This window comes from Nycticebus coucang, chromosome 4 (assembly GCF_027406575.1).
Source record: "Nycticebus coucang isolate mNycCou1 chromosome 4, mNycCou1.pri, whole genome shotgun sequence".
NCBI lineage: Eukaryota > Metazoa > Chordata > Mammalia > Primates > Lorisidae > Nycticebus > Nycticebus coucang.
In genome coordinates, this window is record NC_069783.1 from 7,954,411 (window position 1) to 7,967,953 (window position 13,543).

At 47.5% G+C, this 13,543-nt stretch overlaps 2 protein-coding genes across 7 annotated transcripts in view; one reads left to right on the forward strand and one right to left on the reverse strand.

The window, feature by feature from the left end:
* Positions 1–13,543, reverse strand: part of ITGB1BP1 (integrin subunit beta 1 binding protein 1) — a 250,104-nt gene that overhangs the window by 130,797 nt on the left and 105,764 nt on the right. Inside the window, exon 9 of one of the 2 annotated variants that reach the window (XR_008379498.1) lies at positions 10,530–10,584. The exons of the other annotated variant lie outside the window; for it this stretch is intronic. The gene's annotated coding sequence lies outside the window, so the exon portion shown is untranslated. Of the gene's footprint in view, positions 1–10,529; positions 10,585–13,543 lie in introns of those variants that run through there. 2 annotated transcript variants of the gene reach the window in all.
* Positions 1–13,543, forward strand: part of ASAP2 (ArfGAP with SH3 domain, ankyrin repeat and PH domain 2) — a 193,073-nt gene that overhangs the window by 91,626 nt on the left and 87,904 nt on the right. For all 5 annotated transcript variants that reach the window (XM_053587850.1, XM_053587846.1, XM_053587847.1 and 2 more), the window contains exon 3: positions 329–474. In XM_053587850.1, coding sequence (XP_053443825.1) covers positions 329–474 — 146 coding nt within the window. The remainder of the gene's footprint in view (positions 1–328; positions 475–13,543) is intronic.

A 13,543-nucleotide genomic window follows, 5' to 3' on the forward strand; every position in this document is an offset into this window, starting at 1 on the left:
CTAAATCTCTTACCTGGTGACTGCTGTCTACATTGTGGCCCAGGTGGAGTCCTCAGAGGCGTGGGAAGGTGGGCGTCACAGGCAGTCTCATCTGGTACACTGAGGACTGCTGGATGTGGCCAGGGTTTTCCCTCTGCTCCTTGAGTTTGCTCCTTGGGATGTGTTGTCGGGATAGCAAAGCTGTTCTGTTACTGTTTCTGCTCCTGCTTTTCCCAGCTTTTCTTTCCCTCTGCTGTATTTAATTGTACTCACCACTGAGCAGAGCCTGGCGGGGAAGGAGGATGGCATGCTTGAGACACTGACAGCCCCTCCTGTGTTGCTGCCGCAGCTCACGTGGAAAACGAGGAGCAATACACGCAGGCTCTGGAGAAGTTCGGGGGCAACTGTGTGTGCAGAGATGACCCGGATTTAGGAAGTGCGTTCCTGAAGTTCTCGGTGTTTACCAAGGAGTTGACAGCGCTTTTCAAAAACCTGGTAAGTGTTGCTGTGTGTGTGTGTGTGTGTGTGTGTGTGTGTGTGTGTGTGGCTCAGGGTGTGCGAAGGGCCCACGGGCACCTCCTTCAGAACGGCAGCTCAGTAGAGGGTGCTCGTGGTTGTAGGAATAGATTTCATTGCTCCTGTGGTACCCAAAGCATGATATTTTCTATACACATTGGTTCGATTTGTAAGAAAGTTTAAAATGGTAATGTTTTATTCTAACAAGATGTTTAAAACTCCACTTGGCCTTTGAAATATACAAGGTGTAGGACAAAAATGGGTAAATGCATCCATCTGCTGAAGGGCTGCTGACTGCAGTGTTTTATAGTTTCTAATCTGCGTAGAATAGTCTCTGTTTCTGGTAATTATAGTAGGCATTTGCACTTATAATATTTAATAAATACGTCTCAGACCTGTCTTACAAAGCAAGGTAACCTATAATCAAAGCACAGAAATTACCATGAGTATTTAAAGGTCTGTTAATGCTCCCAAATACAGAGCCCCAAAAAAGCAGAACTGAAAGAAATGTCTCCCTTTTTAAGCAAGTGGATATATTGCCTGTGTTAGGTGATTGGTCACGTTGGGAGAATCAGTCTTTCTTGTTGCTTGGCAGCCCTGTGCAGTCCTTGTGGTGGGAGCAGATTTTTGAGGAAATGGAGAACCGCAGAGGGCTCTTGGGACCCTGCCCTGGTGCAGTGACCGTGGGGGTCGCCTCCATGTCCTTCCCTATCTTCCCCTAAAGGTCTCTGAAGACAAGGTTGAGAACCCAGTAACATGCCCAGTAGGCCACAGGCAGCAGCGTCTTTCCATCTCTCCCATCAGGAAGCTCATAACAAGGGTGAAAAGAGCTCATTCATGAAGTGTGGGTGATGGCGGGCTTATAAGGCTGGCCTGAAGGGCAGAAACAAGAGAATATAACGCCCGAATTAATGGGAAAGGAAAGAAGAGGCTCATCAAAGCTCTTGGTCTCTCCTCCCATCTTCACTTGTAAATGTTTCTGCTGTAAATAGTAAAAATAAAAATAAAAAGCTTACTCTGCTTAAGTTTTTTGCTCAGAGGAATTTGAAATCTCTTGGGACGTTGGTCAGTTCATTGCCCTTGGTCACTGCCCCGAGTGGCAGCCTGCATGCTGTGCCGTGAAGCCCTCACCTGCCTCATTGTTAGGTCCTGGCTGCTGGCAGACATGTTTGTCGGTGTCTCAACACCGAGTCAGAAAAGATGGGGTTTTTTTAAACTGAGAAACTGCAGGATTCCAGGGTAAAGATTATAGATGCTCATGTGGTGGCATCTCCTCGAGAACAAGGCAGTTTGCTGCCTGATCTTCCAGCCCTGGGTGAATAAGCCCCCTGGACGCCTACAATCTTGGTGCCTTGCTCTGAAATAGAGACCAGCAGCCCCCAGAATGAGAGAGACCAGGGTGAGCAGAATAGAGAGCTTGGAGGAAACATAGGCCGCCCACATGCTAAAGAAACTGCAGTTAATTTCTCAAAGAGGAATTAGCAAGCATGGTGTCTGTCAGGGAAGAGTAGGGTGCAGCGTGCTGTTGAAGAAGGCCAAGGGAGACAATGGTGTAAGAAAATACAAAATAAAAATCCAATGAGGGGCGGCGCCTGTGGCTCAGTCGGTAAGGCGCCGGCCCCATATACTGAGGGTGGCAGGTTCAAACCTGGCCCCGGCCGAACTGCAACAAAAAAACAAAATAGCTGGGTGTTGTGGTGGGCGCCTGTAGTCCCAGCTACTCGGGAGGCTGAGGCAAGAGAATCGCTTAAGCCCAGGAGTTGGAGGTTGCTGTGAGCTGTGTGATGCCACGGCACTCTGCCGAGGGCCATAAAGTGAAACTCTGTCTCTACAAAAAAAAAAAAAAAAAATCCAATGAGAAGTGTCGGGGTAGAGGAAATCTCTCAGAAAATAGATCAAAAAGACAAAAAAAAAAAAAAAGATTAAAAACCGGGAAATTGGGCGGCGCCTGTGGCTCAGTGAGTAGGGCGCCGGCCCCATATGCCGAGGGTGGCGGGTTCAAGCCCAGCCCCGGCCAAACTGCAACAAAAAAATAGCCGGGCGTTGTGGCGGGCGCCTGTAGTCCCAGCTGCTCGGGAGGCTGAGGCAAGAGAATCGCGTAAGCCCAAGAGTTAGAGGTTGCTGTGAGCCGTGTGACGCCACGGCACTCTACCCGAGGGCGGTACAGTGAGACTCTGTCTCTACAAAAAAAAAAAAAAAAAAAAAAAACCGGGAAATAGATAAAAATAAGATTTAATCCTTAAGGTCCAGCATCTGCCTGAAAGGCATTTCAGAAAGACTAGGAAGGGGGCGAGGGGGGGGGGGCGTCATTATCACATCACCAACGCAGCAACGCGAAGGACCCCTTCCAGATTGGAGGGCTCGCAGGTGCCCAGCACACCCTTTAAGACCTTTAAGAGTCATGAGGTCTTACAAGCTTCCAGAAAGCACGGAGAGGATTCAGAGTAGGAGTGATGCTAAACTCCTCAATAGCAGCACTGAAACTTTAAGGCATGGAGCAGTGCCAGGAAATCCCGAGGAAAACAACTCAAGCTGGAATCAGACCCAGCGAGCTGAACATGAAAATAGAATTAAAGACGTTTTCAGACGTGCAAGGCTCCAAAGTTTACCTCCTATGTGTCATTTCTGTGAAACTCCTAAAGGATATGCTTGAGCAAAATGCAGAAAGAAGAAAGTTGCGAGGAATCTGAGAGAGTCAGGAAACAGGATCTGCTGTGGCAAACAGCAGGCGGGGATCCCCGAGGGTGGCAGAGGGAAGTGCCCTGGGCCCTGAGCAGTTGGCCTGGAAAGCGGCCAGCCCAAGATGGGGGCGGTGTGGGAGTCAGGTGGGTGGGGCCTGGGTTCTGCCCCCACCCCAGGGCAACTAGCTCTTTGTTCAGCTGATCTCTAGAACAAGATTTTCTCAGCTATAAAATGGAGATGAGAAGGGCAGTGCCTGTGGCTCAAGGAGTAGGGTGTCGGCCCCATATACTGGAGGTGGCGGGTTCAAACCCAGCCCTGGCCAAAAAAACCAAAAAACAAAAAACTGAAAATAAATAAATAAAAAGAGAATGCCATACCTGATTCTGTGTATAGAATATATAGCTAACTGGTTGCTTTTAAACAGTTTAGCTTTTAATCCTTACAACAATCTCATATGGTAGATTGAGTGTTACTTTCACTTTATAGGCTAGATAATCAAGGATGGTTTAAAGAGCTGATATCTCTTCTTAGGAGGCTAGGGTCCTTGCCTGCCCTGGGATGTGTTTCTCCCAGTCTACAGGCCTGCCTGCCGCATTCCCCACTGCGGGGTCCAGATGAAAGAGCTGTACTCAGTTATGAACACAGGCCGCTACACAGTTAAATAAAAGCAGCCCCTTTCTTTTTTGTTTCTGTTTTTTTTTTGTTGTTGTTTGTTTTTTCAAAGAGAACGCAGGGCAGGGCCTGGATGTTGTGACTGGCACACTGCTGGCTGCCCTAAACTTTCCCACTTCTAGTATTAAAAAAATCACTATAAGTCCTAGTTGCCATCCAGCTTTCTGCTGAAAGTAAAGACACCAGTGGCCGCAGCTTCATGAGCACACGCGGCCTAGCGAGCTTTGGGCTGGCGTGAAGGTCAGTCTGCCTCGTTTGCGTCTCATGACATCTGTGCAGGCAGTTCCTGGTACCTTCATCTTAGCATGAGCTCATACACGTTAAGTAACTTACTGGGTCCTTAACTGGTGAGGGCCAGAGTTGAGATTCAAATCCAGAACTTGAAACTCCGAACCCATGTTGTTTCCATGGTGACATTTAACTCCTTTTTGGACATGGGGAAAAGCAACACAGGGAGAAGTGTGGAGTAAAGAGAAGTAAGGTATCAGGCCGGGCCACTGATCTCTCTGAGTGCCACCACGCAGCCCAATGGCCTCATATTCCTCACCTGAAAACAAGGGTGGCGAGACTTGCCCACCTCCTAGGACAATATCAAGATGAAATGGATTTTGTAAATTAAAAACCCAGCACATAGGCAGTATTTTAGTGTTGTGATACGTTGACTTATTGTATGGTGGGCGGTGCCTGTGGCTCAGTGAGTAGGGCGCCAGCCCATCTAACTGAGGGTGGTGGGTTCAAACCTGACCCTGGCCAAACTGCAACAAAGAATAGCAGGGCATTGTGGCAGGCACCTGTAGTCCCAGCTACTCGGGAGGCTGAGGCAAGAGAATTGCCTAAGCCCAAGAGCTGGAGGTTGCTGTGAGCTGTGACGCCACAGCACTCTACGGAGGGTGATAAAGTGAGACTCTGTCTCTTAAAAATCCAACTTATTGTATGGTAATTTTAAGTATATGTGAGTTACTTTAGTTCCAGCTTTTACTTTATGGAGTCTGAATTATTGATCCTGGAAAGGATCAAACAGAGAGAAAATTTCTTATTTTGGGCACAATTAGCACTCACCAGGCCTAATTCCCAGGCTGGCGCCCATGTGGAAGCTGCACACCCCAGGAACGCCAGGCAGCAGCTCCTGAGATACGGCTGAGAATGAGCTGATTATAGGGGAATTCTCCTTTTTTGGAATTTTGTATACCATTCTTCCTATTTTTGGTCACATCTGTCCTATCTCATATTTTCCAAGCCTTGCTTTTGCTTTCGCTCAGGCATTAAAAAAACATTTCTGTTCCGTATGGCCAAGCATCTCAATGCTACCTCTCTGTCCAAAAAGAATAACAATTAACCACGCACCTACTTGAAGCATGAAAGAATGTTTATAAAGCATTTGGAGTATCTCCAAAGAAAGGCCAACTTCATATACAGTGAGACTTTCTTAACTAATGGGCGAGAATCTCACCTTCAGAAAGTCTCTGAATTTTCCCTGCAGTTATGCAGGATAAAGAGAAAAACAAGGCAGCTCTAGAAATATAACAAGTGTGAAATTAAACTGGTTGTCAAGTCAGCCTGGTTGCTGTAGCTCCTTTCCTCTTCTCAGATGGATGTGAGAATCCTGGAGAGAATTACCAAGGGCTGCCTCTGTGCTGAGAAGTGGGGGCTTTCTAATGAAAGGCCGCAGTACAGAACAGATTCCCAGGTTAGCTGCAGATATGTAGTTTCTGGTACAGACCTGGCTCTGTGGAAGACCAGAGTCAGCTGACAGCGGGCCCAGCAGATGGTTGGCCAGGGATGGGCTTATAGTGTGAGATCCCCTGGCCTTGGCCCAAGGAATTTCACCTCATTCATTTTGAAAGAGAAATTTTTTTTTTTTCAATTTCACTCTGTTGCCCTGGTTAAAGTACTGTGGCGTCACAGCTCACAGCAACCTCCAGCTCTTGGGCTTAGACGATTCTCTTGCCTCAGCCTCCCAGTAGCTGGGACTACAGGTGCCCGCCACAATGTCTGGCTATTTTTTGTTAGAGTTTGGCTGGGGCCGGGTTTGAACCCACCACCCTTGGTATATGGGGCTGGCGCCCTACTCACTGAGCCACAGACACCACCCTGAAAGAGAAATCTGAAAGTTCTGCCCAGCAACACACAAAGGAGTCATCGTTTTTTTTTTTTTTTTTTTGTTGTTGTTGTTGTTTGTTTTTTGAGACAGAGTCTCACTCTGTTACCCTGAGTAGAGTGCTATGGTGTCATCATAGCTCACAGCAACCTCAAACTCCTGGGCTCAAGCAGTCCTCCTGCCTCAGCCTCCTGAGTAGCTGGGACTACAGGGCAACCAAATGTTTTTTCTATTTTTAGTACAGACAGGGGTCTCACTCTTGCTCAGGCTGGTCTTAAACTCCTGAGCTCAATCTCCTCCCACCTCACCTCAGCCTCCCAGAGCTAGGATTATAGGCCTGAGCCCCACCCTCCCCTAGTCATCTTTTTGATGCAAATGATCGGAGTTGGTAGCCATTATAGCCCTGGAGTAAAGAAAGCTAGTCAGGTTCTATTGGGATGAGTGGTGTCCCTGCCAGGAAAGCGTCCTTAATTGGTTGCATTGCTAACTCGACAGCAGCCCTCTTTGCCTGGTGCTTTCTAGCTCAGGTTAGACACAAGCTGATTCTCCTATTAACAAAGCTTGTCTCATCACTTCATATGGAGATCTTACCACCACAGGTGTTCACCCTCCATACTTCCATAGGCATCCTTTAATTTCTTTTATTGAAAATGTCTTCTATTTCAAAATGTCTTGCCTTCTTCCTTATTAAACAAGGGCACAACTTCATCTTTTGAGGAAAAGGATGAAAGCCTTTGTTTTGGGCATAAAGTAATGAATTGTGCTGAAATCTAGAGGCACCCCCAGTGGCTTATGGTATGTGGGACTGTCTGCCCTTAGATTGGTTTCAAAATATTTGATTTCCATTTCCAGCATTTGGATTTAGTATTCTGACTCTTATCCTGTTGGGTGCCCTTTTTTTTTACTGCTATTTAATATCAGCGCTTGCTTCTAAAGTTTCTTTCCTTTCTCTCTCTCTCTCTTTTTTTTTTTTTTTGTAGAGACAGAGTTTTATTTTATTGCCCTTGGTAGAGGGCCATGGCATCACACAGCTCCCAGCAACCTCCAGTTCCTTGGCTTAGACGATTCTCTTGCCTCAGCCTCCCTGGTAGCTGGCATTACAGGTGCCTGCCACAGCACACAGCTGTTTTTTATTGCAGTTTGGCCAGGGCCAGGTTTGAGCCTGCCACCCTCAGTATATGGGGCCGGTGCCTTACTCACTGAGCCACAGGTGCCGCCCCCCTCTCTCTCCTTTTGAAGACAAAAGTCTTCCTCTGTTGCCCAGGCCAAAGTGCCCTGGCCTCAGTCCAGCTCACAGCAACTTCAAATTCCTGGGTTCAAATAATCCACCTGCCTCAGCCTCCTGACTAGCTGGGACTACAGGCACCTGCCACAACACCTGACTACTTTTTCCTACTTTTAGTGGAGATGGGTCTCCCTCTTGTTCAGAGCTGATCTTGAATTCCTAAGCTCCAGTGATCCTTCTGCCTCAGCCTCCCGGAGTGCTGGGCTTACAAGTGTGAGCCACCACACTCCGCCACCTCTAATGTTTCTTGTTCCACAGTGCTATGAACTGAAAAACAGGATGGCATGGCTCGTTAGACTTGTATGCCTTGTATGCATATTAGGAATCCATAGGCTGTGAGTGAGGAATTTGAAGTGAGGCCTTGAGGGCTAGGGCTTCTCTGGGGCAGGCAGGGGTAGAGTGTACATAGATGGGACCTACTGACAGTCACTTTGGGTACTTAGACACCTCTGCCACTTAGGCTTTTATATGGGCTCATTTACAGTTGGAGATGCCTTGTCTTAAGACTTTAAAGACTTCAACACTGTGCTACTTTCTATACTCACAAATTCCTAACCAAAAATGAAAGCAACATTCTTTGTTTGATCCAAGACAATGAAGAACAGTAAGACTGATGTCAGAGATCTGTGTTTTGGTTGTAGCACAGCCATGTAATTAATATGTTTAAATTGTGTATCGACACTGTTTCTTTTGGGGGTGAGCTGTACTACCTGCTTATAACCCCCAAGATACATCAGCTTCTAGTGGTTAGAGAAAAGGGGGAAAGCCTTAGTGGGAGAGCCTTGGACATGGGAAATTCACAGAGCAAGGACAGAGTGGGTCCCTGCTGAGGGCTATGCACACTCTGGTGCCTACTGAGTGGGACAGTGAGCTCTGTTAACTCCTGTCTGGGTGGGAGATGCACAGTACTTGCAGTGATGGCCCTGAAGGCTGCCGACAGCCCATGGGGTTCTGCAGGTGCCTCCTGGGAAGCAGGGAGCAGTGACTCCAGTCTTGCGCCTCGGAACCCTGGGTGGTGGAGGTGGGGCAGGGAGCCCTCGGACTATTAGGAGTGCCCTTGAGTCCATCTGCACACAGCATGATTACGGGTTTAGAAACAAAGGTCTTCACAACTTCTCAGACTTGTCTAGGACATGCTGTTTGTGTTTGAAAGTATTAATGAACTCAAAGGAGTTTGTTTTTGTCACTGTGCTAAGTTGCTGGCTATTAAGAGGAAGACTGCCATGATGTAGGGGGTTAAAAAAAAAACCACCATTCGGGTGGCGCCTGTGGCTCAAGGAGTAGGGTGCTGGTCCCATATGCCTGAGGTGGCGGGTTCAAACCCAGCCCCAGCCCAAAAAAACCCACCATTTGAGGGATGATGTATATAGAGGCTGAAGTATGGGGTGTGAGTGAAGGCATAGGCTATGAAGGGCAGGAGCCCAGCTTAGGTGCCTATGAGGCCCCAGGGCCTCTTTCCTGAGTTTCTGTAAAGGCAGAAGTCAGGCTGCAGTGTGGGAGTAGAGACAGGGAGTGTTCACTGTTCTGAGGAAAGCCAGGAGGTGGTGTTTCCAGGGCAAGAGAGGCTTGTGCCTGTTTTGAGCCCCAGGGAAAGAGCTGGTAGCTGAACGGGGCTGAAGAGAGGGATTGTGAGCTATGGGGACCATGTGTCCTCCCATCACCACCTGTGGGCAGTAGGCTCAACCAGGAGTCAAGCCCTGCTTCTCCGAGCACAGTCGTCAGCGGGTTTATATAAATGAATCCAAAGTGTGCTTCGTTGTGTACATTCCCTTGGCAGTGAGAATTTTGTGATATCAATTCCTTAAAATGTAAAAGTGAGCAAACTTTATCAATGCCTGTGTAATTCAGGTTCTAGTTTACAGAGCACTTGACAGAGATTGCTTCATTGGCACCCCCAGAGGCCCTGGCCTTGTACTCACAGAGCGACGTGAGAATTGCCTGGGCCTTCTTAGAAATTCAGACTCCCCTGGGCCTGCTACTCCCCCCTTCGGGTGCACAGAGCCCCAGGTGATGAACGGGCACACGGAGGCTTGAGAAGCTGCTGTAGAACAGAGGCCCTCAAGTGTGGTCCCTGGACCAGCAGTGCCTGGCACTTATTAGAAATACAGACTCAGGGCGGTGCCTGTGGCTCAGTCAGTAGGGTGCCGGGTTCAAACCCAGCCCCGGCTGAACTGCAACCAAAAAATAGCTGGGTGTTGTGGCGGGTGCCTATGGTCCCAGCTGCTTGGGAGGCTGAGGCAGGAGAATCGCCTGAGCCCAGGAGTTGGAGGTTGCTGTGAGCGGTGTGATGCCACGGCACTCTACCAAGGGCCATAAAGTGAGACTCTGTCTCTACCAAAAAAAAAAAACAAAAAGAAATACAGACTCAGCCTCAACAGCGAATTACAGAATTGCAGTTCTCTAGCTTTAGTCCAGGAGTATCAGCTGGGTGGTTCTCGAGACTACACCTTATTGGGCTTCACACCCAGAGTTTATAATTTCACAGATACAGGGTAGGGCTTGAGACTTTGCGTTTGTAGTATGTTTACTGGTAACTCTGACTCTTGAGGGCAGCCTGGGCCAGTGCTTCTGACTCTTACCCTCAGGGAGACTGACGCATAGGGGTGCCAAACTCTAACTGAGGCCAGAGGAAGTACTTTGTTGGATTCTTGGAGGTAATAAAATTTCAAAAAGTGATTTCACTTCTGGTTGATGGCTTCATTAAACATTTTAACATCACATGGGTTTTGGAAGTATGTGTTACCGGAGCCCCAGACTCTTCTGTGTACCCCCTGCCTCTATCAGAACCAGCCTTCTGCAGGTGTCAGTGCTGTTATAATAAGGTAGGCCTGATGCGTCACAGCTCATCATTTATTCTAGTGGAGAAAGGAAAGAGAGTTCATTTTCTCTCCACTTAGAACCTGAAAGATGAGAGCAGTTGACTGCCAGAGAGGCAGCATTAAGAGCAGAAACCAGGTCAGCAGTTTCTCTCCTTGTTCTGGTGTGAAAGTTGCCAGCATGTTTTTGGCAGCTGGTTGGTTTTGATCTTTCAGTTTGTGTTAAACACTCAAGATCACTGTGGGCTTCCTCCCTCCTTTTTTTTTTTTTTTTTTTTTTTTTTTTGTAGAGACAGAGTCTCACTTTATGGCCCTCAGGTAGAGTGCCGTGGCCTCACACAGCTCACAGCAACCTCCAACTCCTGGGCTTAGGCGATTCTCCTGCCTCAGCCTCCCGAGTGGCCGGGACTACAGGCGCCCACCACAACGCCCGGCTATTTTTTGGTTGCAGTTTGGCCGGGGCTGGGTTTGAACCCGCCACCCTCGGTATATGGGGCCAGCGCCTTACTGACTGAGCCACAGGCGCCACCCCCTCCCTCCTTTTTAATTAAACACAGAGAATGATCAGAACCGCTCTGCTGCCAAGGAGACGGGACCAGGTGCATCTGTTCAGGAGGACCCTCTGTGAGTGCTCAGGTGGGACTGCGTGTTACATGCGCACACTTATACAGGCCACCAAAGACGAAGTCCCTCTACTTATACTGAAAGTGAAAGTAGCAGAGATAGTCTTCCTTTCCTAAGAACCCTCCTATGTGTCTGATGGGGCGCTAGAAGGACCTTCGAGGAGCTGCTGCCCTGGGGTCACCAAGTCCTCAGTCCCCCTCCGCCCTGACGCGGAGATGGATGTCAGATGTGAGCCATTTGCCCTGTGAGGGCAGAACACAGGAACAGGTCTAGCTTCAGAGTTCTCAGCCCAACTCTGCTACTTATAGTTGTGTGATTTGGAGGGAAAAAGGATGACTGAAGCCTCTCCTTGTTTCATGTCTGCAAAATGGGGATCACAGCACTGACTTCTCAGAGTGGTTGGAAGGAGTAAATGGTTTGGTGGCATTTGCAGACCTGGTACCTCTGCTTCCCCATAAATTTTCTGCTGGGTGTCCATTCTTGCAGATAAGCTGCCTTTGGGAAGACCACAAAGAACTTGTTTTTGAACCTGTCAGCGTACTTCTGCCCCAGGACCTTGGTGTTAGCAATGCCCGCTGCCAGGAGAGCACTTCCACCAGATGTGCGCCCACCTCTCTGCTTTGCTTCCTTCCTACTCTGCTCAAATGTCACCTTGTAAAAGGCCCTGACCACGATTTGAAAGAGTCCCCATCCCACAAATGATACATAGATATCAACTACTGTGGTATCTTTAGTAGCCCCTAAACTGGAAATGACTTAAATGTCTATCAACAGTTATATGGATAACAAAGTGTAGTGTATCCATACAATGGAATAATATTCAGCAATTAAAAAAATTCTTTTTAAATTTTCAGTCCTAACAAAGGACTACAGTCCTAACTAGTCCTACTAGTCCTGTAGTCCTAACTAGGCAAGAAGCTGAGGCAGGAGTTGCTTGAGCCCAGGGTTTCCAGTTTACAGTGAGCTATGATTGGGCTATGTACTCCAGGCTGGGTGTCAGAGCAAGATTCTATCTTTAAAAAATAAAAAATTAAAAGGGAATGAACTATCATACAACAACATGCATGAATCTCAGAGTAATTGTACTCAGTCTCAAAATAATTATGAAAGACGCCAGATGAAAATGAGTGTGTACTAAATGATTCTGTGAACTGCATAGATAGTTCTATGTAAAACTGTGTGATTCCAAATATTGCATATAAACTTGTAGAAACTGCAAAGTATTCTGTGGTGACAGAGGCAGATCAGTGGTTACTGGGCACAGGAGATGGGGGGGTGAGGACCTGGGGTTGCAGAAGGGGAACGTCTGGGGTGATGGGATACATTCAGTGTCTGGATATTAGTGATAGTTCGTGGCTTAGGTACCAAGTCATACACTTTAAATGTGTGTGTCACTTCCATCGCCCTAAAGCTGCTTAAAACCTTTTTAAAGCCATTCACTGCTGGGTGTGATAGCTCTCACCTATAATCCTAGCATTCTGAGAGGCCGATGTAGTTGGATCACCTAAGCTCATGAGTTCAAGACCAGCCTGAGCTAGAGAGAGACCTTATCTCTAAAAACAGCCAGGCGTTGTGGCAGGCACCTGTAGTTCCAGCTACTTGGGAGGCTGAGGCAAGAGTATCACTCGAGCCTAAGAGTTTGAGGTTGCTGTGAGCTGTGACACTATGGCATTCTACTGAGGGTGAGAAAGTGAAACTTTGTCTCAAAAAAAAAAAAAAAAAAAAGTCTTTCATTGAAAAATGTTGCCGATCAGCATGATTTTTTACATTGACGGAAATGGTTTATATGTACTTTATCGAGTGTAAGTCATCACTAGCCACTCATGGCTGTTGAACACTTGATACGTGGCTAGTGCAGCTGAGGAGCTCAGTTTAATTCGTTTACATGTAAAGGACACACGTAGCTGGTATCTGCCTGAGCGGCCAGCACAGGCTCAGAGCCTCATGTCCCAATTCACACTCAGGTCCTAGGACTTGAGCTTCCACTTCCACAGGTGACTGGAAGCTTCCAGAGCACTTGAAGGTTGTTTCACCCACACCCTTGCTAATAGTGAAACTTCCGCTAAGAATGGCCCTAATTGAAATGCTGAGGTGTTGCTTACGGTCTTTTTGCAATTCTTGCCCTCCAGATGAGGAGGTGTTACCTGGCCTGTGCAGAAAGTGAGGAGGTGGTTTGCCTTTCTTTGAAGTCTTGGTTCTTCCTGTTTAACGCTGTGATTGAGCAGCATTTGCTAGGTTAGCAAAAAAAAGGAAAGAAAAGAAAAAGAAAAACCACTAGATCTCAACGTGTTGTCTTTTCTGCTGCTTAAGTTTCTTATAAATTTTGCATATTCAAATAAATTCCATGACACATGTGGGTAAGATTCACTAGCCGGGTTTTATATTATTCAGTAACAAAATGCTCTTTTTAAGGGAAAGCTGATTATCTAGAAACAGAGTTGAACTTTGCTAAGGATTTTGGAGGACAGCCCTGGGGCACCTGTTATTTTCTAGATTCACTGGCTGAGGTTGGTAAGATTCTGTCCAGTGACCTCTGGGTGCTCCTCAAAAGTAGCTATGGCAAGAGGATCCTGTCTTGGGTCAGGCTTCTGATTGACTCCCTTTGGGCACAATCATTTGACAAAACAACTACTCACTAAGTAAAAGAGAAGGGGTTGCAGGGTGGGGGAGCATCTGGTGACCAGAGAGCAGGCACGGTGACCTATGAGTGGGGGAAAGTGACAGAGCTAGAGGCAGGGAATTTTAAGACAGAACAACCTTAGTAATTATGAAGGACACTGAAGAGATGGCTAATTGGCTGGCTTTGTCCCGGTCCCCTCCCCGCCCCCCCCCCCATCTTTGTTTGCTAATCAGCTGTGGCATTAGCATAAT